This window comes from Calidris pugnax, unplaced genomic scaffold, assembly GCF_001431845.1.
Source record: "Calidris pugnax isolate Ruff unplaced genomic scaffold, ASM143184v1 scaffold31, whole genome shotgun sequence".
Lineage (NCBI taxonomy): Eukaryota > Metazoa > Chordata > Aves > Charadriiformes > Scolopacidae > Calidris > Calidris pugnax.
In genome coordinates, this window is record NW_015090786.1 from 9,854,177 (window position 1) to 9,879,313 (window position 25,137).

Genomic DNA, 25,137 nt, shown 5'->3' on the forward strand with positions numbered 1-25,137 from the left:
GAAATGATAAATAGTTTTTGTCCCCTATGTGAGGCGATTTGAAACAATAAGTTTTGCCTGATTGAAACAGCAGCTACCCACCTTGACTAGAGGAATTAGTGAATTTGATGAAAGCCATAATGGTTGATTTCCTTGAAGTTTATGTGGGTTTTTGTCAAGTGCCGAGTTAAATTGAGAGGGCACACGTGAGGTGGGGAATGGGAGAGAACCTTTCTCAGTTCTGCCTGTATTTTTTTTGTTGTGAAGGTGGAAAACAGGGAAGGGTGGGTTGTTTTTTTTTCTCCTTTCCAGCCATATTTTCCATAAGGACCTCAGATAAGCTACTGCATTGTTCAGTAAAAACTTTCCAGGACTCTGTTTTCATAATGGATCTCAAGGAAAACCACACAAAATAACCATCTGCTTCCTTTATCCCTGACCAAACTGTGACCTCCGTTACAAGCTCTTGTAAGGTACGAGGAGCTTGTGCTTTCTTCCTTTCTAAACGTTGCCTGCTTTGTGAGTTACCATAAAGGGAAGAGAAATTCCCCTGGCCAGTTTTCATCACCTGTGGAGGAGGAGGTTGCCTGGCTTAAATGGGAGGGAAGAGAAGTATGTGAAGGAAGTACACGTGGGGGATCACACTGGGATTTTTGCAGTATTTCTGTGGAACTGGACACGGGTGCTTATGCTGACCCTCTATGAAGTCCAAGAAGGAAATGCTGGAGAGAAGATACCTGTGACCCACCACTTACGAGGTGCACCAGGACTGCACCTACACTAGGTGGTCTCCAGCCCATGTCCATCTTGCAGAGCCTGCACATACTGGTTTACCAGTCTCTGCATCTCCGGCTGAATGGTATACACCTCCTCTGGGCACCGCTACTTACTTATTCCCCCTCCATATCTCAGTGCCTTTTCCTCACCAGTGGGTTGCGTATTGTGATTTGGTTACTTCTTTGGAAACAGATGTTTTCCCCTGAAGCAAAGAATAATAATTTGTCCTCACAGGTTCAGCCCAGCAAGTTTGAACTTGGGTTTAACCGGAGGGAGGCTTTTAACAGTTTTCTGCTTCACAGGGATGGTGTTAAACACAAGAGATAGATGTTCCTCCAATTTGCAGCAGTGAAAATCTGAAGTAATTTCACTGAAATGAATGGAGTGAGTCTGTATTTACCCTTGGGCAAGACGAGGTGGAACCTGGGCCTTTGCACTTCTGGAAAATTAAATTTCAGCCAAGAAGCTTATACCAAACGCGCGCTGCTGTTCCACTATCGTGGTTTCACCTGATGTTTTCCTTGGTGCTGCTCCTGAGTTTAGGTATTCCTGCCTCCTCTGTCCTCGCTGGTTTTTTTCCTCTGACACCATTCTCACTTTTCTTGTTGAAGGGATAGTTGGTGTTGGAATAGGGAATATCATTGAATTTAAAAAAAAAAAAACCAAAACAACAAAAAAAACCCCCACAATGTTTCTAAGCTTTCCCAGATCTCATCTGCAGTTCAGTCCAGGGTGCCATGTGGCAAGATGAAACAAAAGGGAATAACGTAAACTGGGTTGGATCTTCCTGAAAGGGAACTGAGGAATGATGAGGGACCCTACCCAGTAGAGAGAACAGTAATTCTCAGTGCTTTTTTAGAGACATCAGAGTTGTTTTCTGGGTTTTTTTGTTCAGGTTTCCCCATTTTGCAAAACAATGTTCTTACCCTCAGTTTCATGAGGGTAACCACATTTTTGGGCCAAGACTTTGGCAGTCCTTAGATGATTCTGCTGTATCTTTGGCAGCGCTTCATTGTTCACCAGGTTCCTTTCGTGATGGTCATTCATAGGTACAGCTCACCCTGCTCTTAAAGAAAAGGCCCAGAACAGATGTCATCTCTGATGTTGTCAACAGCTTGCCAAGTCCATGATTCTGTCATTTAGCCCTGGATGTTTTACACTTCTTCAGGCTGTAGTGGGGACTTTATATCCCAATCTGGGCATCTGTTCAAACTGCCATAAAGCAAATCCTTCTGCAGTAGTAGTTTATTTCCCCGGATCTCCTTTTCATTACTCTCTGAAGTACTGGTGGGCTCAAGCCACTTCTTCAGCGCTCACCGGGACACAGGTTAATACTGGCATTTTGGAACTATGAAGAGCCCCTAGATATGCACACAGCAGGCACTGTTCATATTAACCAGAGATTCATCGCTTTTCCTACCGAAGAAATGTAATTTCATTGAGGAAGCTTTTGTTATAATTTTTTGTTCTGTGGAAACCGTAACATGAATTGGGTCTCAAAGTTTGGACACAAAGAGCAATTTCCGTGGAATTCGCATGCATCGTTTTTGATTGCCTCCTGTGTGAAGCCTGAGCAAATGCTTTTCTTCCATGATTTGCTAAACATTTGTCTCAATGGAAATAAACCAGGAAGAGCAAGAAGTGTATGATGAGGACAGGGGTTTACAGGAGCGTATGGAAATCTTTGGTGATAAACAAAAGCATATTTAGGGTTTAGTCTTTCTCAGTCCCTTGGGGTATAGCCTCCTTTCAGTGAGTGTGAATAGAGAGGTTACTATTAATAGTGATGCAAATAATGTATGTGCACTGGGAGGAAAACATACTCCAAAGTCTAATTATTTTATGCTAATAACTGAACTGAAAAGATACTTCCTTACTCCTGGCCAAAAACAAAGCACCAATAGGTCAAATAATTTGCAGCAGGATCATAATTTTATCACTTTGTTTAAACCAGTCTTTGACCCAGTGGGGACAAGGGAAAATTCTAGTCCCAAAATCCTTACTATTACACGTACAGCTCTGATTAATAATGAGTTTTTTTTAGTCTTTGGGGGTCAGTTTTCATTGCTCTTGGCAGTGGATAAATAAAAGGGTCTGTGACAAATCTCTGCCAATTGGATGTGCTGGTCCCTTAAAATCAAAGCAGAAACCCTTTTGTTTCTAAGATTTTTTTGAAAATAATTTTAATTGTACAGATGTGCTTTGGAGGGAGGCTTGGCCAGTGGCCAGCAGGACAGGCTGCTGGAGAACATGGCCAGGGATGTAAAAAACCTCTCTGTGAAGGGGGTTGTTGAGAAAACCCATCTAGAATATTCAGACCACAGAACTTGACCACTGGCCTTGTACTACTCTGTCTCCGTGACGAGCTAAGGAGAGTTTCAACTGGGATAAACTCCGAGGGTATTAATACTTGTCTCCATTTCACAGGTTTTTCCTTCCCTGTTAATTCCCTGTGCGCTCTGTTGTGTTGGGGCCAGCTCTGTGCCCCAGCGTGGTGTCTCTTCCCCACTTTGTTGACCCCACCACTGCTCTGTGTTAGGTTTCCTGCGTACAGTCTCCTGCCGGATGTGATCCCTTTGCCACATTGCTCGTGTCCTGGTGATTCTCTTGTCAAGAAAAGAGCTGGTGAGTCTCTTGTCAAGAAAAGAGCTGTAGACTTTGCTTGGGGGAACATGGGTTCAATACTCAGCTCATGCCAGGCACTGGGCAGCTCAGGAGTTCAGGGGCAGAAGGGTGGTTTTCTGCCACTTGTGGTGGCAGCCAGATTCTGGCGTGAGGTGAGAAAAGTGTCCCAATGTAGATCTCTCTGCTTTATTGAGGGAGAACGCTGAAAGAAAGGATTCTGACATACAGTGTGTCATGACAAGGATCAGTATCAGTCCTTTGGAAGTACCAAACTAAAAACTGATTTGGGTGAAGGACAGAATTACAGGGCATGGACTGTTTCTTTCCTTTTTGTAAACTGCTCCCTTATTTCCTGGCTTTTCCTACCTTTCCTCTTGGTACAGAAATTGTTCTGTAGAAACTGTTCTGTTTTGATGCTTCCTCTGTGGCAGATGGCCCGTCTCTGGCAGCTATACGCTACTAACCCGATGCTGTACAGCACTGATACCCAAACCTCTGTTGATTTTATTAACGTGCTCTGTGATGGGAATCCATAAACCTCTGAATCTGGGAGCTGAAGAAGTGCAATTGGCAACCTTTATGGTCTACAGCCCGATCGATACAAATCATCAGTTGCTCCCTACTGGGGCTGGGAAAAGGATGCATAGGAGCAAGCTCCCTCGTCTTTTGTGTCCAGTGTATTTATGGTAATAGAATAAAGAAGTAGCTGTGCTATAAACAACCACTCAGCTGGTGGGTGCATGAGCAGATACATGAATGTGAGCAGCGGCATAATTGCGGTTTTCCCTCTGTCATAAGATTGGCTTCTGTTTTGTGTCTGGCTTCTAGTTATGAAATTTCCTGAGAGAAGACATTGTACAGCCCATGTAATTCCCCACCAGGCAGCACTTTAGGAAGATCAGTGGTTTGCAATTCTGTATCTCATCTCCACTGAGATAACAACAGAGCTCTGAAGGCGTTAAAAATGGACAAGAAAGGCTCGCTAATATATCACTACCACTCATGCGAACCTTGAAGTTTAAGCATTGCAGGTTTGAGATATTAGAACAAGCTTAGACTTTTTGGCAGTTGTTGCTATATCACTCCAGGCAGGCAGCTTTGTAAAAATAGGCTTTGTTTTTTTTATTAAAGCTAAATGGGCCTTCTGCAGATGTCACCTGGCTGGGGAGGTGTTGACAGCAGTGGGCAGAAATCAGTGCTGGCAACCTGCCCACGTGGTGCACCGGGGACCTGGCTCAGAACAGAGGCTGCAGGAGATGCTGCAAGAAGGGTTAAGTGCCCGTTTGTGATGATCTCCTCTGCAGAGGTGCTCCCTGCCACCTTAACCAAAAGAGATGTCTCCTCGGGAAGTATTCTCCCCAAATGCAAACTCCATCATTTGCTCATGGACCAGGAGAAACAGGGACAGGAAAAACTGTTTTGAACAATGACTGTGCAGAATAGGTTACAGAAGAGAAGGGTTGTATTCTGTAGGGCACTCACAGGGTTGCAGCCAAGAAAATGAAATCAAAAGACATCTGTGCCCTTTCGGAACCCAGGTTTGAGAGAGCCTGGGTTCTGCATGGCGGAACCAACCTTTTCTTCACTGTCACCCCACAAGTCCAGGTTTTGGGGACCCACAGTGAATGTTAAGTGCCTGCTTTAATTCAGACTTGATTTTAAATCAAAATGATTTTCAGCTTGGTTCATGCACTGCCTGTAGGATAGCACCACCGACATTAGTCTGCCTTCCTTCCCTCCTAGTGCCATGATACTGTTTTTATTCTGGGAAGTTGCTCTTCAGCTGAGATTCTGGCAACAATTTTGTATGAAAATGTTTCACTGCCACTGGATCCAGCAGAGCCCATCTGCTCGGAAGGGCCCTAAATGTTAGAGGAAGCTGAAGTAAACTTTTACTCAAAGCCCTACTGCATGAGAGGAACCCCAAACAGCTTCCACCACAGTTACCATGGCTGAACGCAGTCCTTGGGCTTGGGGGCAAGCTATATGAAAATGTTTGGTTTTTTTACTTGGGTGGTGTTTAGGAAGGGAGTACATACATATGGAAAGCAAAATAAATCACATAAAGGACAGGGCAACATGCAGCTCTTCAACAAGCTTAACATTATGGCGTGTTTACTGTTAATATGGGAAGGAATAATCCGTGCCAGCAATTCCATGAGAGAAAAACATGTATTACGTTTTTCCAAGCAGAAGTTTCAAGGTGAATAATGAGCTATTAGATGAAATTTGAGTGGGAAGGAAGCTGTGGAAAATGAAGTGGAAGTATGATGAGTTGTAGCACAGGTCAGAAGCCAGCTTTTAAGCTCCAAATCACTTTGGAGACCAAGGTGTCTATTTTCAGCAGGTGCTGCAGCCTTACTTTAAATTCTCATCCCCTGCTGACTCAGTTTCCCTAAATGATGATGCACACCTACACAGGCATATTGCAAGGCACTTCCAGTCTGACCATATGGACTACACTTAATGTCTGTAAAGCAAATTGGCATTTTTAGAAAGGGAGTATGTGAAGTCAGAGGTAAAGCTACTACAAATGAAGCTTTATGAGTGGAAATGTGTTTGTGGAAATGTGTGAATATTTGTGCTAATGTCCAAAGTCTCTTCTGCATCAAGGTGAGTCAAGGGTGTGCATTAACAAAGACAGTAACTTTACCTGTGAGTTGAGTCTTCCGATACAAACAAAACTGAACAGATTTTTCTCCTAGTAGTATTTTCCCTCAGTTCCCACTTATCTGGAGACTTGGTTCATGAAATAAATTAACTTAAAATCAACAGAGTTCGAGGAATCTTTAGCCTATGAGCACTCCTGTTCTCTTGGGATGTATCAGATATTCATCGCTTGGGTGGAAGCAGCAACCATATTAATGGAATTTTTTAAAAAGGAGGTTATATAAAGGTGGACTCTGTGGTATCTCTCTCCTTGTAGGATTAGAGAGCTATTGTGGAGCAGGAGGAAAGTCCTTTGTTGGAATACTGCCCAGGAGTATAAGAAATGGTCCAAAGTTATAAATGAACAAATGACGACAAAGAGGGAATTACTAAATTAGAAGACTCAGCATCGTATGAGCCTCTCTCTTCTTTGTACTGCACGGGTACATCCAAAAGCCTGTCTCAATGCCAGAAAGTTTGCAGTCTTAAAGGTGAACTGGGCCATTTAAATTAAAACCCTTTGATACCACAGAGAGGCTGCAAATAGAACTTAGACCTACTTTGGGTATCATCTCAAATCTCAAAGATTACCTTTGTAATAGATGAAAATCACTCCATTTAAAAGACTTTTACTGTTGAGGAAGAAGAAGAAGGTGGGTTTTGTTTGTGGGTTGGTTTGGTTGGGTTTTTTTTCAAGCATGATGTTTTCAGCAAGGTATATCTGCAGTATTTGCTAAAGCGATGTAAGAAAAGGGAAAAAAGGGACTTGTAGCAACCAGTTTGGCAGCTCAGAAGGGAGGATCTGCAGGCGATAGTGCCCTATGTGCATGGGGCCCAATTTTCTTTTCTGTCACCAGGAATGCTGTTGTTTACACCTGCACTGAGAGGTGGTTATTCTGATTGATTTGGAGAGGCTGGTCATTTCTGTGGCCCAGCATAGCTGGTGAGACAGCAAAGTGCAAAATTTACCCACAAGCTGCTGATAAAGTGTCCCTGTAGTTTGCAGTCTCTCCGGATCCACTGGAGAGACTAATGCATGCAGTTATAGCCCATCTCTGGGGAATTTCTTTCTTGCAGAGATCTTTGATTTTGTAACTGAAGCGACTGTCCTGCAATAAGACATTGTTTGAAATATAAATCACTTTGACTTTTCTGTCATTATACCATGAAGTGCAATGTCAGCTTCTCCGTGTACATTAAGAAAGAAATTTTTCTTTCCTTTGGAAACTTGTTAAGATTTCAGAAGTGCCTGTGCTCTCTTGTTGGCTTGTCTAGGTAGTGGAAAAAATTGGAAATAAGAAGGGAGTTCCTAGAATAGTTGCATCTGTGGTAGTGTAGGTCCTGGTATGGCCCTCACACCAAACTCTGAGAAGGGGGTGAAGGTGTGAAGCGGTTTGCTTGTTCTTGAGGCAGTGCACTGCATATCAAAATATCCAGCTTTTTTATCTGTTTCAGTCTTTCCCCTTAATAAATTCTATCCTGGAGCCAAAAAAACTTTGTCAAAGAAGGCATGATACCGTGAAAATTTCTGTTTTACCAAAATGGCATTTTGTGTTGCAGCCTGTCCCTACTCAGCATTCATTTTACACTGCAGCCCAACCAACTCACTTGCATTTCAAAGCAGAAGCTAGAGGAGCGCTATCGATTGCTGAGCTGAGCAGGTTGAATATGATCTGCAGCCTCCTCTTACACATTGATTCCTTGTCTCTTTACTCACTGCTTCCTGAATGTCACTGACCTGTGAGAGGCCTGCTAAATGGACAAAAATATTGATTTCTTTTCCTCCTCTTTTATTTTTGAAAGCTCCTTATTTACCAAGCACTGAAGTATTATCAGGAAAACAAAAGGTCACAAAATAAGGCAGAAGCAAGTCAGTTCTGGCATATTTTTTTAAAACATACCAACTTGGTTGATACATGAGTTCTTTAAATTGGGTTTCTGTCAAAAAAGGTTAATTGCCTGAGTGGAACCTTTGAATTCAGGCTGTTCATATTTTACTATTTTCTGATTGACGCTGAACTTCTGGGGCTGTTTCCTAAATGGGCTTACCTCTGGTGTTATGATTTTCAGTGAATTTTGCAGAGAAGTTAGTAAGCAGCCCCAGCTATGCTGGGATTTTCTGTTCAAGGCAATCAGTAGAAGTCTTTCCTCAGAGTTTAATGGTGCAGTATTTTGTCCCTGTTTTGGTCTACTGGGAACGTGACACTTTGCAATACCATGACTGGGGAGAGGGGAAAAAAGTTCAAAGAGCACAAGGTGGAGTCAACTGAAACTGAGATGACATCGCAAGAGGGATGACAGGGGACAGCGTAAGTGTCCAGAGGCTTTAGTACCTGCTGATACCCAATATAAATTTGGGAATGTCTGGGCAGGCAAGTGGGATTGGCTTGAGAAAGATGTTTGGGACCAGTTCTAATTTTCCATGAAGTGCAAGAAGCAAAAAAAAGTAGCAGGTCCTTCATATCCTATTTCAACTAGTAACAAAGCAAAAAAGTTACAGCAAGGTAGAGGGATGGCTAGAAGCAATGAAAAATTGACATATTTTATAGTGGACATGACTTTTCCTAGAAATTAAAGCAATTCTTGTTGCTGTCTGTGTTTGTCATTGTGAAAATAGCCATTTTAAAATGTATAAAACAAGAGTGATACAAATATTTTGATGGAAAGAGATGCATTTTTACTTTCATGAAGTCTTTGAAATTGAAAAAAACTTTCTTCATCTCTTCTTTGCTTAGAAATGGCAGGGAATGTTGTGTTGATAAATTTTAAATTTTCAAAGGACTTGTGCTTTCACAGCCGCTACGTCTTTGGTATGGTGGCTCTAACTGCATCTACCAACAAGTGGCAAGAAAACTTGGGGAAAGAGTCCCTGTACAGAATACACCCCAGGGATTAATAGTAACAGGTAGAAGAGGTGCTTGGAGACTCTGTTATGAATAATCCACCAGAGGCACCTACAGTTAACAATGGGGACTTGTTGCTATGTATGGGAGACATCCAGGAGAACCTTTGAAAGTTACTGGCTTGCTTGAGAGGAGCAGTTGTTGGGTGGTCAGTGATACTCAAAAGCCCCTTAACATCCGTGCTTATTCTTTCTATGCCTTGAAACAGGCTCAGAAAGTTTGAAATCAATCAGATGGATCCAGCTACATCAAGGTGACAGACATCAGTTTTCTGCTTTGCTGTGGCTGGATGGAGTCTAGCAGCCTCACCAGCCCAGGTTGTCACTTTAGGAGCAGAAATGAGCTGTCCCTGTTGCCACTGAAAGGTGCTTCGGTTTTGATTCCTCTGACTTCAGTTACAATTCAAGTATGTCTGTACTTTCCTCTTGCTAGTGAGGGGGGTCAGCATTATTCACGCAGAACTTGGTTACTTGAAATGGGTTTTAAGAAAAATGTAGAAGAATGTGAGATGGGTGCTCCTCTCTGACACCTTCAGAGCTTACCAGCAAGCAGCTGTTGGACAGTGCAGGTGATGAGTGCATACTCTGTGCATGGGATTGGTATTTCACTAATAGATACATCTCTTTTATGTTACAGGGATGGAGTGGATAGTAAAATTAAATATCTTTGTGTTCACTTAGAAATCAGAGGTAAAAAAGACACACTCGCTCATTAACTCTGTATGGAGTTTAGGAGCAGAGCAGTTGTCATTTTTGGATAAGACCCCAGAAAGCTGCTGAAGGTGCATGATACCACATTCTCGTTACTATTTAAAGGGAGTTATGTGTGCAAGTCACTCTGGCTCACTTAAACTTTTCTGCCCCTATCTTTTGTTGCCACCATGTTTCTTTGGATATCAGAAATTAATGATATCAACAGTCAGGACAGCTTTCTACTAGCTGAAGGTGGTTTGTTTGACAATGCCTTTGTGCATGCTGTTCTGAACCACCTTCACAGGAGACTGATCTGCAAGTGCAATTCATAGGTCCAACATCCAACCACCAGCCTGACTTCTTCAAAAACATAGGCTATTGGTTTTCAACATCCTACTTCACCTTCAGGAACAGACCTGCATTGACCCTGAGGCTTTAGAGAAAAAAGAACTAGTGCTTCCTTTGGTTGATCACCTCACTGCTGTGTGGTTTTGGTTGGTTTTTTTAAAGCCATGCGTACTAGATGTCATCAGTGGGAATGCCTTTTTCCTCTAGAATTTGGCCTGAATTATTCTGTTCTCAAGTTCTTGGTTCTTGAGGTTGGGGATTGTGTACACTGTTCCACTTTTGTGCACCCGCTGGTATAATTTAGTAAATCTGTCATTTATGCTCAATATAACAGAGTCGTTTAACTGCAGGAGCTCACCAGTACAATTAACCCTGTTCTGTCAAAACGAGGAGCTGATTATCTTGGCATTCACAGGAGCATAGAGCGCAGTTAGAGTGCTGTGGTTTCTGGCCCTCCTGGAGCAGTACTGCAGTCAATTGATTATTTTGTTAATTTGTTCTGCATCGGTATCCTGCTGGTTTATTATCGTCCAAGTGACTTTATGCACCATGCATAAGTACCAGTATATTAAAAATCAATACTTGAACCTTCTTTGCTTCTAAGGATGGTACCATCCGTGGGCTACCTTCTTTGATATGTGACCTTCATTCTGATTACAACACAGCTAGTAACTTTTAGGTGATTTAGTCCCATGCTAATAAAGTAGATGCTCAGACTTTGCTCTCTACTTAATCCTGTATCCTAATGAAGAAGGACTAAAGGAATTAAGAATGTAATTTTTAAAAGGCTGTTATTGCTGATAAATAAGCCTAATTTTGAGACAGTAAAATTAATGCTATTTTAGTAAGAAAATCTCGTTCCTTCACCAGGTTCTAATAAGTATCATGCTTCACAGGCTGAAATAATTTAGAGATGCTATTATCAGAAGCCTGAGTCTTATGAACACTCTTGTTTTTCCTGTTTCAGTTAGAGAAACAAATATTTAAAAGATGGCACAGGGTTGCATTGAGCATTGGATTGAGGGCTGGATTCCAGGTCTGAATTTAACACAACTCCATGGGATTAGGGCTGGTTTAGGATCAGAATGTTTTCCAATGATCGCCTACTGCTGTGCATGCAAAGGTGTTCCCTCTTGTATGTGTTTTTGAACCATGCAACATGGTACTTAATGCGTTTATGTTACTGATGTCACAGGGAGACCTGTTCTTCTTTTAGAAGAAAACCACAAGGTAGAAGCAGACTCAGATGTGGACCCTCTCCTGATCTAGACTAGATATGAAAACACAATTTTCCAGCTCTGGAGAAACACAATTTTTCTAGTGCAGGTACCCAATTGGCAGGAAGACTAGGATTCTTCCGAGTCAGCTCTCTGCAGCCCGAAATGGGCAGGTCTCCACTCACGTGACTGGATTTGCATCATCCTTTCCCAACGATAAGCTTGTTCTATTGGGGATTTTCTTCTGGAATATATGGATGTTATCTTTTCTCGAGACTGTTGCTTTCTAGCCACATCTTCATCAAGAGAAAGGCAAGTTCTTGGGTTGTGCAGGGTTATACAAGGCAATTTAATGAGGCAATTTATAGCTTATGTAAGTGAGAAGATACCAAGGCTTTACCTAAACTTTTCAACTCATTTCATGACACAAGTGCCTAATCTTTTCTGGATGTGATTGTATGAGTTCCCATCGTTACTGAACATGAGGAAAACCCCCATGTCTATGTAGTCAAAAAGAGGCCTCAGTTTCTGAGACTGTTACCTCTCTGGATGGTAACATCCTCGTATGCCTTTTCTCCATGGGAAACGTTTGGAAAACAGCCTACAGAGTGATTTTAGTTCAGAGGAGGCTGTACCCCCTTAAGGGGTATGTTTCCTTGTCTCAGGAAATTATAATATAATGTAATATAATATAATAGAAAAAATAAATTCTGTTTTATTGTGAAGATGGAACAAATCAGACAAATGAGATGATGCTGAAGAGGGAAACCAGCCTGTGCTATTTCTGCAAATTGCTCCCCGCTTCCTCTGGGTTGTCTTAAAGAAAAGCCGGGGCTCCATAGCATTGCATTTTAATTAGTAGAAATCCTTTTGTGCTAAATCCTAATTCAGTGCCTTAATGCAGCAGGTCCTGCAGAGCCAGCAAGCTCGCGTGGGAGCACGAACGCATGAAATCTTTTCTCTGGCATCCCTCTAAGTGAGGGCTGGCTCCTGTTGGTAATTATTTTCTGTGGTGACAGCTCGGGGTTTGCAGTCGCGAGCAGAGAGGCAGGGGTGGAGACGGGGAAGGCAGAATGACGGGGGATTGCTCTGTTGTCTCCATGGCATCACTGAGCCTTATCTTAGAGGTATCAAACAGTGCTTACACCTTTCTTTACTCTGTACGGATACCTAGCACCACTAATGTAGGTCCTGCTTAATCACTGTCCTCTTTCCAGCTTATTTTGTAACAGGTTTTTCCTCTTTCTTTTCAATCTGCTCTGCTTTTAATGAACCTGCACAAGTAATGGAAATACATGTCTAAATGAAAGCGGCTACCAATTCAAAATTTTATCATTTTATGCCTTTAGTTAAGGAGTTAGAATTCGTACAAGTACATTTTTAGAAACATTTGGTACTGCCTTTTCAGGGCGCTCTGCCCTATCCTGCTCACTCTGAATTGGTATTATGTTTTCAGACTTCAAATGAAGCAATATAGCTGTGAGGAAAATAGCTTTTAGCCCCCATCAGTTAGATCCCAGATTCGTCTCTGCCTTAGGCATGTCACTGGGCACTGTCTTTTGAGGCTCCTGCTTTAATTAACGGAGGCAGAAGGACACCTCCAAGAATGACTCAGCTGACCTAAGATCCAATTTAGCCTTTGGATGAATTTCACTGCTGTTGATTTTGACTGACACTAGATGAGTTACTGCAGCCCAGTGGTGTAACTCCTCTATACATCTTCTTAATCAGAAATTCCAAAGCCATGCATGTAGAAGTGGTTCTCTGAGTTATCAAAATATTTAATAAACATGCAATTTTTTCAAGAAAATACCTAAGGAGATGTTAGGGGTTTTTCTGCCTTCTTGCTGCATCCCAAGGTATACTCAGTTCATGGCTTTAAGCAATCCTCTTTGATCAAGAGGGCTAGATTTATTTATTTTTAAAAATTTCACTTATTTCTAATTAAATGCTGGGACTCATGCTATCTGGTTTCAGGTATTAGGCTAAAGAGTACAAAAAGAGTATGCCAAACTTGACAGCACTTCTGCAAGGTCTAGGAATATGTTAGCACATACTACAACGACAATTACAGCTGCTCAGTGATCTCCTTTAGGAGTGCTCTTTTACAGGGTTACAAATAAGATGATTATGGTCTGACGTCTGTAGTTCCTGCCTCCAAAGATACTCGCGTCTCTAACTTTTCTTGTTTTCTACAGTGCTTAGTTAAATGGTTTTTGTGGATTTGCTATTCATAAAGAAAAGGATGTCTGAAAAAAAAATATGGCTACTTGTGTTTCATAACCAGTATTTTCATATTTTACACTTTAGCCAGTCTGGTCAGTTTAGTGACGTTTTTGCTGTCTAGTTTTTCTTGCCAATGTATTTATTTATCACTTATTTATTGCAAGGATAATCCCTGAAAGTAGATAGCTCTACAAGATGTGTGTTTGAGAAACTCAGGAGCGTGATGAAACCACACAACCACAGATATTTTTCTCCCAGCAAATCTCTTTGGCAGCAAAGGCTATTTAATACTCTGAAAATGCCCTGAAGAAATGTCTGAAAAAGTAAAAGTGTGGGTGAGCCCTGCATCCTCATTTTATCAAATGCCTGCAGCTTGGAACAGGGACATATTGGGAATGAGTTAAATAATTTTAGCATCTAATAATACCAATGTTTTGCTATTGGTGGCTATAAAAAAGAAAATTATGGCAAGAAGATCCATGACAGTAGGGATACCAGAGTAGAGGCTCCTCATTATGCAAATTCTCAGGTATCTAAAACACATTCAAGCTGTAGCTTTCCTCTAGATGGGATGCTTTGGAATGTCTCTTCCCTATGAAACCATCACAGCAGTCCTTGAGCTCTCTCCATCTTGGCAAATTTCAATTGGAAATCAGCCCACAGGCTTTAGAAGTTGCAAATTAATTACACGGACACAAATGATGTGCATTTATAATCTTTATCTGGCTAAGGATCTGGCATAATCTTTAACAAGGCTAAAAAACCAACCCTTTGTATCTTTTGTTAAGAATGCTGAGCTAAAGATGTAAAAATTAACTGTTCCAGGTAAAGAAAGCTGTGCAACAGGAAGGCTTCAGCAGAAGGAAGCGAGGATACAGAGACATCAATGACATCGACATCAATATGAATGATCCTTTATTTACGAAGCAATGGTACCTAGTAAGTTTTGAAAGAAAATCACAGTAATCATAACTAAATAATTGGCATTCATCAATTCTGTGATATTGAAATGTTTTGCAAGAGTTCTTCCCAAATATGTCACAAGAACTTGGGAATGGATCCAAGGCTCTGTCCTGTTGTTTTTAACTGTACCTCTTTTATGCTGGGAAGACCCAGCACATTTCAAGAGCTAAATTTCATTTCAGTCAACGGAAAGATCCTTAGAAGGCTTGAAAGAAAATGTATTGGTGTCCTGTGGGCATTCCTGGTGTGCTGATGTGACCCCTAAAACTGCATATGAATCATGTCTTTGAGCTGTTGCCAGGTAAAATATTGTTACAGAATTATAACAAAAAGTTCTAGTGCATTGGCTAGAAGAAGTTGAGGTTTTTCTTTTCTTACAGAAATGTGAATGTTAATTTTTTTTCTTCTGTCAAAAGCAGAACAGCTGAAAACTGATGAGTTTTGGCTTAAGCTAGTGTCAAGAGAAATTAATATTTTGCTAAATTGTTTCATTTTTAATGTGTCATATTTTATAGGGAGAAGTCTGTAGTCTTAAAAGAAAAATTACATTTTTACCCAAAAGTAACCAAAATTGTATTTTTCTATTTAAGAAGTTGATAAAGTAATTTTGGCCAGTTTTAATGTTGCAATCTCTTTATGATGAAATAGTAAATGCAGTACTGCCTTGTTCACTTAGTAAGGGTCTTTCTACTTAAGGATGGTGTTTCTTATTTTCTTCCCTTTTAATCCATTACTTATGTTTTATGAATCCATCCAATATGGTTGGTTTTGTTTTTTGTTTTCTTTTCTAAGACAAGAGTTTTCAGATGAATGAGGGCACATTAGCATGGGTGGGACTTCACCCCTGATGAGATGATTAAAATTAAAGTGTGTATTAACTCACTTCTTTGTGGTACTTCAAACAAAATGTTGCAGTGATAAAAACAACTTTTTTATGACGTCTAGATTTTTAGTTTTTAGATTACAAAGTGCACTAAAGTGTGTTTTAAAATTAGATGTCTGACACAAAATTGAAAATTTTTGCACCTGGAACAGCAAAAGCCATATTATTTTTCCCTCAAATCTTTGCATGTGAGATTGGTGAACACGAGTAATGCCTGAAGATGCAGGGAATTGCCCATACCGCAAAATCCTAGAATCACATACACACAAGGTGGAGAAGGACCCCTTGAAGTTCATCTGGTGAACCCTTTCTGCTTAAAGTGGGGCTAACTCAGTTACCAAAGTATTTGTTTCTGGTACTAAACCCAGTGGATGTGAATTTCAGTAGATCCCTGCTTTCAAGATCAAGGCGTTTCCTCTCCTAAAATAGTCCTCTGTAAAATCCATTGGTCTAACTTTGTCTGGATTGAGCCACTGCCCTGACATGCTTAAGCAGAAAAGCCCTTTTTTGGATCCAAAAGATTCAGTGTTTGATCAAATCTTGTAAACCACAAAGAAGTGAATTTATCCAGGGTTGGTTTGGGTAGGTTTGTTTGTTTTTTTTTTTCATTTTAGTACTGCATTATTGCAATAGGTATGATTACATGCAGATGTGTACTTCAAAGCAAATGGTATTTTCCATACCAAAGATACGCGCAAAGATATAAAGCAAAATTCAGTGGCTGATGAAACGTGTCTATTAAGTAAAAAAAGCTATTCTTCTTTTTCACTGATGTATTAGATTAACACTGGTCAAGCAGATGGGACTCCTGGACTTGACCTTAATGTAGCTGAAGCATGGGAGCTGGGATACACAGGGAAGGGAGTTACCATAGGAATTATGGATGATGGTAAGTGAAGGCTGCATGCTAATATAATATTTTTCAGTTAGCTTTTTCCATGTAATCCAAGTTAAAAAAAAAAAAAGATTAAAAAGTAATAATGGATCGCTTATGGTGCTGAGACTACTAACCTCCATAAAGACTTTGAGATCTTCAGGGAAAATATGCTGTAAAGCCTCCGCTAGGGATACTGAAACATGGATATCCAAGCATTAAAAGTAGTTTGCAATTACCCCTCAGGTATCTTCCAGGGCACAGTATAATGGCCATTAAGCCAAAGGAAAGACTCCCCTTGACTTCTGTAGGCACTGACTGGGGGACGTAATTGCTGTGCAAAAAGTACTTAAGAAAACGTTTTCTGGGTTACATTATTCTCAAAGTCATACTTGACAGCTGAAATAATTAAACACTTTCATGCTGAATGTCAATAAAGACCTGCATATTAAATATATTACTAAATTGGGGCTAAGTTTAGGAAGATGAAGGTAAGAGGGTACAGTTGAAGTCACAGCTGTTCTGCCTGTGGTTTCCTTGCTGAAGTACAGGAATTCTGTACAGTCTCTCAGCACTTTTCTTTGGGCTAAATTTTTTAATGTTTTCCTTTTATGGTAACTGAATAATATTAAAAATAAATAAAATTTCTGAATCCACATGTGCTTTCTAGGGTCAGCTGAGATCTGTCCTCATTTCTGTTCTCATCTGCTTACTCCTAAGACAAGGTTTTTGTGGAATTAAGAAAGTAGACTCAGACATCCTGTGTGTTGATGTTATGAAAAATCACAATTTCACTTATCTCACAGAGGCAGGACTTAGCTTTCAGAATAAGTAGGCATGACTGTGATAGGGATGACAACAAACTATTTAACCTTCTGGTCAAATTAAGGTGTTGACCCATCAGATACAGCTTTTAGAGAGGGGGTTAATTTGCCTTGCATTCACTTCCAGTAACTCTGGAAGAGAGCACCTGAATAACATGATTCTTCACTGAGACTTTTGTTGTTCATCTCCCATTTGCATGGGTAAGGCTTTCCACAGGTGCAGGGCTCTCTTCATGCAAATCCAGTGCTAAGGACCCCACATAATGGGAGGTGATCATGTCATCGGAATAACCGCAATAATACAACGTTCTCCTTGCAGATAAAATCAAGCATGTAATAGTGTGGTAGTTGGAGACATTGGGTAGTGTAACGATCAAAATGTAACATGAGATTTGTGGCTGTTTCTTTGTATGTTTTAACCGGATGTGTAATAGGTCTGTTTATCCTGGATCGCTTATGGTGCTGAGACTACTAACCTCCATAAAGACTTTGAGATCTTCAGGGAAAATATGCTGTAAAGCCTCCGCTAGGGATACTGAAACATGGATATCCAAGCATTAAAAGTAGTTTGCAATTACCCCTCAGGTATCTTCCAGGGCACAGTATAATGGCCATTAAGCCAAAGGAAAGACTCCCCTTGACTTCTGTAGGCACTGACTGGGGGACGTAATTGCTGTGCAAAAAGTACTTAAGAAAACGTTTTCTGGGTTACATTATTCTCAAAGTCATACTTGACAGCTGAAATAATTAAACACTTTCATGCTGAATGTCAATAAAGACCTGCATATTAAATATATTACTAAATTGGGGCTAAGTTTAGGAAGATGAAGGTAAGAGGGTACAGTTGAAGTCACAGCTGTTCTGCCTGTGGTTTCCTTGCTGAAGTACAGGAATTCTGTACAGTCTCTCAGCACTTTTCTTTGGGCTAAATTTTTTAATGTTTTCCTTTTATGGTAACTGAATAATATTAAAAATAAATAAAATTTCTGAATCCACATGTGCTTTCTAGGGTCAGCTGAGATCTGTCCTCATTTCTGTTCTCATCTGCTTACTCCTAAGACAAGGTTTTTGTGGAATTAAGAAAGTAGACTCAGACATCCTGTGTGTTGATGTTATGAAAAATCACAATTTCACTTATCTCACAGAGGCAGGACTTAGCTTTCAGAATAAGTAGGCATGACTGTGATAGGGATGACAACAAACTATTTAACCTTCTGGTCAAATTAAGGTGTTGACCCATCAGATACAGCTTTTAGAGAGGGGGTTAATTTGCCTTGCATTCACTTCCAGTAACTCTGGAAGAGAGCACCTGAATAACATGATTCTTCACTGAGACTTTTGTTGTTCATCTCCCATTTGCATGGGTAAGGCTTTCCACAGGTGCAGGGCTCTCTTCATGCAAATCCAGTGCTAAGGACCCCACATAATGGGAGGTGATCATGTCATCGGAATAACCGCAATAATACAACGTTCTCCTTGCAGATAAAATCAAGCATGTAATAGTGTGGTAGTTGGAGACATTGGGTAGTGTAACGATCAAAATGTAACATGAGATTTGTGGCTGTTTCTTTGTATGTTTTAACCGGATGTGTAATAGGTCTGTTTATCCTGTCTGAGTGTAGATCTGCTGCTGCTGTTCCACCGCCCACTGGCATTTGTATGTTTCCCATATGTGGAAAGATTTGATAATTAGAAGGAGTATATTCCGCACCACTGCTCTCTAACAATCTTTAGCACGCTACCAAGGTGCTGAGCCTGTGCTCAGATGTTTGCTAAAATGGTCTAATCCAATGTTAAAAGTTCTTTCACATGCGTAATCCAAAATATATACCTTAGTGATTTCCCCAAGTCTAGTTTAGGTAATTTTCTGACTGCTTGGTTTACAGTTTTCAGTGGTTAAAAATACTCCTTTTTATGTCCTGTACTGTTCCAGTGCTTACTGATCTTATTAGTTTTGGGATGCTTTGAGATGCTAGAACTTGTATAAGGATAAACTGTGATTTAGACTAACCTTAATAAGTAACCTTAATTGTAGTCTAGTCTACATCTACAAAACAGGTCAATAAATTTTATTGCTGAGCTCACCTTTCTTGTTGGGAACGGGATTTTGACATAACTGATTGAAAACTCCTTGCTTGTACTGCATCAGAACTGGTAACACCAGTTTAAAAGTCCATATTTGAAAACTGGAATTTCATTTCAATCAGTTGCATTATTCACCATGATAATTTTCGTATGGTTGCAAAGGAATCTTGTTTTGTTCTGTGATCATTAGAAAATCTTTTTTGAGACTCTTAACCTTTGGTTTCTGTTCTGTCATTATCTTACTGCAGGAATTGATTATCTGCATCCTGATCTTGCATCGAATTACGTAAGTAATGCTGACCTTTTCTGTAAAATGTGGATTTTCTTATTGTTACGGTCCCTCTGCTACAAAATTTTAAATAATGAGTGGAACAACAGTACAGCTGAACTGCTGATCTTACAGATGATAGATTTCACATTGAAGGAAGCAGGTTGAAAATGGAACTGCCTGTGCAAGGACTGGAAAGGTGACAAGGCTCTTCGTGGAGGAATGACAGTGCTGCCTCACATTAAATAAGCTGCAGCTTGCAATATTGGATTTAGGACAGAAATGAGTAACCTGGGAATTGGTTCTAAATCCTGCTATTAAGATGCAGAATGCATCTGTCACTTGGAGGGCCATGGAGCTGTAGCTGTGGCAAGGCACGTATTAGCCTTTGAAACCTCCAGGAACAGCTTAATTCCTTTATAACAGGTGATTTGATGCGGTGCTTCAAAGCATGTGGAGGGCAGATTGTCTATTCTCAGTGCACGCTGCGGCAATTGATTGTTCCTCAAACCTATCTCAGGCTTACCTTCAGACCCAAGGCTTTTTATCTTTCTTAATTCCTCCAGGCTCTCCCCAACCCTCCTGCTGACACTAGGAGTCCTGTCTCCAGGTCTCCTCAGGGGCTCTCACCACCCAGGGACTGCAGGTTGCCCTCGTGCTGAGCTTGTGGCACTCCCGTGGGCAGTGGGGGTCAAGAAGCTGTGGCTCCTTGCTGGGGGGGCGTTGCAGTGCCTCTGCTTTACATTTTGCTATTTTCCTGAGGGAAGCCCAGGCTGCTTTGGCTGAGCAATGTGGTTTACTTCACAATAGCAATTAAACAAAAAGAAGAATAACTGCAAATTTTGGCAAAAACATGAGCTGAGAGAGTAAAACAATTATTTTTGTGTCTTTTCAATTTTGAAAATAATAACACACTGGATGAAAACCTATTTGTTGTAGCAAGTAGCAAAACACCTTTGGTAGAGAATAAATGGATATAGAAGGTGTTGACTTTGGACAAGGAGTATGGTAAGCAGCTGACCACAGAGGTGAAGTGCAGAATAACCAGTTTCACTCCTTAGGGACTCACTTAATAACTGTTCCTTATGAACTGGCTTAATAACTTGATAGCAGCTAATTAAACCCTGTGCCCTAACTGCAAAATTCTCTCCCAAGAGGAATAACTCAGGAGGATGGTTCCATAAGCAAAGGTAGCCTTTTTCTTTGTAGGAATTGTGCTCTGTGTGTGTTTCAACATATGATCTGGGGACAGCACATACTCTTCATGCACTTCTCAGCAGCAGGCATGGACAAAGTATGTGGGCTAAAAACCATGTTTCAAATAGACAAGCAAAAAGTCAGTACAACATATCTGATATAATGTTAAATAGAAACAGTTCAGTTGTTCATGCCCAGAAACCAAAAATAAGTTTCTCAGTAATACACTATTTTCTCTTTTAATTCTAAAAATGCTTTCTCTTTGATGGATAAATATATGTCAATCTTGGCAGAAATGTATTGGTTTTAGAGTGGCCATACTAAGTATTCTAGAAATTAATGGAAAATTACATAGGGAATGGCAGTCCACATAGATGATGCTGAAAGAAAATAGTGGAGATGGAGAGAAATCTGAGAGCTCAGAAAAGAAATAGTGGAATGAAATTGTAGATGTAAAGCTGTCTGGGAATGCAGAAAACAAACCCTTAATGGCAGCCATGAAAGACTTGTGCAGAGAATTATGTTGAGATGAGATTCTGAAGAAATCGATGTAGGAATGACTTTTCCCAAGTGAGGAGTTGTCCGGTAGTGGAGCAGTGATCAGGCTGTTGAGGGACAAAAGAAGATTGTCTGGCCAACGCAAAATGCAGGTTTAGGCTTGGGTTGTGCAGAGCAGATCAATAGCCAGACACAGGGGAGAAAAGGCTGAGGAGTGAGTGGTTGGTAAGACCCTTAAAGGAGCAGCAGAAAGGAGATACCACCTTATAATCCAGAAATAGAAAAATAACGAGCTGTCACATGAAATCTGTGGTTGTAGGCTGTCACAGCACTGGGTGGGGAAAAAAAAAAAAAGCAACACACCAAACCTAAAAAGCCAAAAAATAAAAAAAAAGCTTGAGTTTGTATAGGTCATCTTTTTTGCCTAAGGTACACTTTTAATTCTGTGATGAATATAACAGGGCCACAGCAAGGAAACGTGCTCAGAAATTGGCACGTTATATGCAAGGTAATGAGTAAAAGGGTAAAGTTGGTAACTGGGAAGAGGTGCTGGCACCTCCTCAGGCAGGGCTGGTGGCAGTTGCTGCGGGTGAGAGCTGGCTGGCTGAAGGGCAAGGCTGACTCCTGCTGCTAAAATCTGCCGTCTCCTCCCTCGCCCAAGCGCAGCGCGGCGGTGGCAGGGCTCGGTTCAGCGGCACTCTGCCTCTCCGGGTCTCTCTGCAGAGCAGCGTGGGCCTCCTCAGGTCCTCAGAGATCCTGCTCTCACTGCATCTGCCGTGGCTCAGAGCCCACGGGAGCCTTTTTTCCCAGTAGGTAGTAATTTGGGCATGAACTAAAGACAAAGACTTAAATTTAGCTGAAGGAAAGATCGGGTTAGACCTAAAACCGCAATGAAATGAGTCTCTTGGGAATGAGTTGTTAACTTGCTTCGGGCTGGCATAGCAATTGCAGTCACCTTCGTACAGTTCCTATACCACACGTCTGGGGTTTTGTGACATTTGAACTTTGGGGCAGCTTTCTCTTAAGGTATATTGTTTATTTTTAGGAAATTAGGAACCTGCTGCTTCTGTTTTTCAAGTGTGTAAATGCTCACATACCCTGGCAATGTCTGTACATCTTGCTTGGAAAATTGGGAGCGATTAGAAAGTCTCTCAGAGGTGGTAGTTTTGGCACTCTGAGTATTTTCAAGTATAAAAACTTGGCATTCTTTCACTCAGTTTAATTTGGCTTTTATGTTTCTGACTTGCTGGTTTTCTTGCTTTAATAGTTTAATGGGGGTTAGCAATTAGACAAAATGGGGGGTCAGGGAAGAGAAGGAGCTTTCAAAAGTAAAACAGAGTTTGTATTTTCTCCTAAAAATTGCTGAACTATAGCCTATCATATGGAGTGCACTTCTGTCTATATTTTTCTTTGCAGTTTCTGAGCTTTACTGCTTGAATCATCCATTTTCTTTTTAATGCACTTTATGTACGTGGAGAGGAGTGTGCCTACTGACAGTCTGGATGGACTGCTGTCCCAGCACCCATCCCAGTTTGCTGCAGTACAGCTACTTGCTTTTCTGGGATCAGGAGGTTATGGCAAAGCTGGAATTTTCCATTCTGCACCATGAATGCAGAGAGACTCATTGTCAAGCGGTCGATACTTTCTTCCAAGCCTTGGAAACCCTGCCGAGGTTCAGCCTTCAGGAAATTATTTTTTTTCCCACAAAGAGAACCCTTCATTATGAACTGATAATTAAAAAGCTGAAGCCTAATGTACTTCACAGTTTTCTTTCAATGCAGGCTATACATACAAAGCCAGCAATTTTCAGGACTGACTTTTCCAAGATACAGCATCTGAGCGAGAAAGAAAAGTGAATAACAAGGGCTGCATATTAGATATGTCTAATAAAAGAGAAGAGCAGCTGGGGGTGTGTATGTTACAAGTTTCAGTACATTGTTTTAAAGAAAAAACTAAGCACAAATGGAGATTTGTTGTGCCAGGAACAGAAGCAGATCTCTGTCTTGTATCAGTTTATACTGCAGTACTTTTATACTTGGCCAATGTCTGCTGATGAAGGTCAGCGTAGCTGCGTTATCCCATTTACAGCAGCAGGGAGCTGATCATCTCACCTAAGTCCTGATTAGCGGTAGTGAGGAAAATCAGACTCCCACCAAGAGACTCGGGCCAGGAGTAAAAAATTGCTGCTTTCAGTGTCTGAACTGAAAGCTTGTTTAAAAAATAAAAAAATGGGAGGGAGACAAACATTTCCTGCAGGAAAACTGGAGGTGATTATGAGAGTAGGTAACTTTTTTAAAAAAAGTATCAATACTTGTAAAATGGGAATCATGCAACAATTCTTAGTAATAGATATGAATATAACATTCAGATGAGAAAAAAGAGTTTGAAATCTGTGGAATTACACAGATGTAAAATGTGCACAAACACGCACAGCAGCAGTTCATTGCTGTCGTTCCCCCAATTCTTCTTCTCTGTAACCTGTGTCTTTATGGTACAACCTTATCTTCCATCTTCCAAGGCCCTAACCAGCTGCTGCTCAAGCTGTACACAGCAAAGGATTTGCTGAGCAAAAAAAAGGCCATATGTAAGGAATGAGGGAAGACTTTTTGGAGTTACCCTGGGGTTAATTGTAGTTTTCTGTCATCTAACGTTTCTTACTGAAATGTGAACAGCAGGTGGTCTTACCTGTTCTCTCTTCCCACTTTGGCAACGTCTCCAAACACAAAGCAGTCTCTCTCTCGCAACTTTTGGTAACTTGTCACCAGCTAATATGATAACAGCTCCCCCCGCCTTGCTGGGAAGCAAGCAGAAGCATATTTTTGGAATAATTATCTTATCGCATAAGCAGTGAAGCAGGGAAATGTTCTACTTCTGTTACGAGCTGCAATTTCCATTGTTTGCCAGAGGAACAAAACCAGCATTGAATAATCTTTACAGCTACGAAAGAAATAAGGAATAGTACAGGCAATAAATTATACACTGCAAAATGTGCAGTGAAGCTTAGCAGCAGCATAAAAAAAAATCATTTTTCTTTTAGAAAGTCTGTGTTTCCTTCATTAGCGTGAATTCCTGAGTATGCTTTGGCCTCCCTGTATGCCACCAAAAGGACTGGCAAATTGGTCTGGAGGCCGTGAGCCTGATCTGAGTGATTTGCCAGTACAAATCACCAGTATCTCCATTAAAATCACTGCAACCCCATTGTGGGGTTTTGTAAGTTGAACAAAGCTCTGTTGATGTCTGTTGAGCTATGCTGCTTTGTCCCTGATGATCTGCCCCACAGAAATCCCAGCTGATGTAATTGCCCAAATCAAGCAGAGTTCACCTATAATTGGTGGCGAGAAAAATGTTGCCCCTCCGAGACAGAAATTTGTTGGAAACCCCCTGAAGACCTTGAAAAGCTCCCAGTGTCTCTGTGCTGTCATTATTATCAGCCCCGGGGATCCACAGGAAACGTAAAGCCAAACCATAGTGGAGTTGGGTTCATCCTTGCCTGGCATCTCGCGTTATTTCCTTTAGCTTTATGAGATCCAATTCACGTGGCATGATTTTGGGAAGAGCCTGAGACAGTTCCGCTGCCATTGCCTGCTGCATTTCAAAGGGCTTTTGAGCACACACGCTGGACACTTGCTGTCAATAAAGCTTTACTGCTAATACATCAAAGGTATTCTGTGGGCAGACTGCACGCTGGCCAGTGATGCTAGTACCTATTTTTAATTGCAATGTTGAATTGCACTTAACATCATCAAAAATAAGGGACAGAATAAGCTGTGTCAGTTGTTTCAACGCTAATTGGATTTTAGATGGGTTGATTTCCTCTTTTTTTGAGATTGCTTTGGGATTGTTTTTTTTTGCTAGTAGGTTTTCTATAATAAACACTAGCATAACAAAAACCATCAACCAAAAACTGGGTTAAATTCACAAACATCCTTCTCCTAACGCGAGTAAGCACACTGTTTGATGGATGCTGTTAAAGTTGGTTGTGGCAGAAATTTCATCAAGAAATTGTTGAGACAAAATTAAACCTCTTTTTTTTTTTTTTTTTTTTTTTTTTTTTTTAAAAAAAAAAAAAAAAAAAAAAAAAAAAAAAAAAAAAAAAAAAAAAAAAAGTTCTAGGAAAAATATTAAACCC

General features: G+C 40.8%; 1 protein-coding gene across 2 annotated transcripts in view; it reads left to right on the forward strand.

Annotated features, from left to right (window-relative positions):
- Positions 1-25,137, forward strand: part of PCSK2 (proprotein convertase subtilisin/kexin type 2) — a 135,557-nt gene that overhangs the window by 60,844 nt on the left and 49,576 nt on the right. For both annotated transcript variants that reach the window (XM_014966447.1, XM_014966446.1), the window contains exons 3-5: positions 14,242-14,355; positions 16,043-16,151; positions 19,294-19,331. In XM_014966447.1, coding sequence (XP_014821933.1) covers positions 14,242-14,355; positions 16,043-16,151; positions 19,294-19,331 — 261 coding nt within the window. The remainder of the gene's footprint in view (positions 1-14,241; positions 14,356-16,042; positions 16,152-19,293; positions 19,332-25,137) is intronic.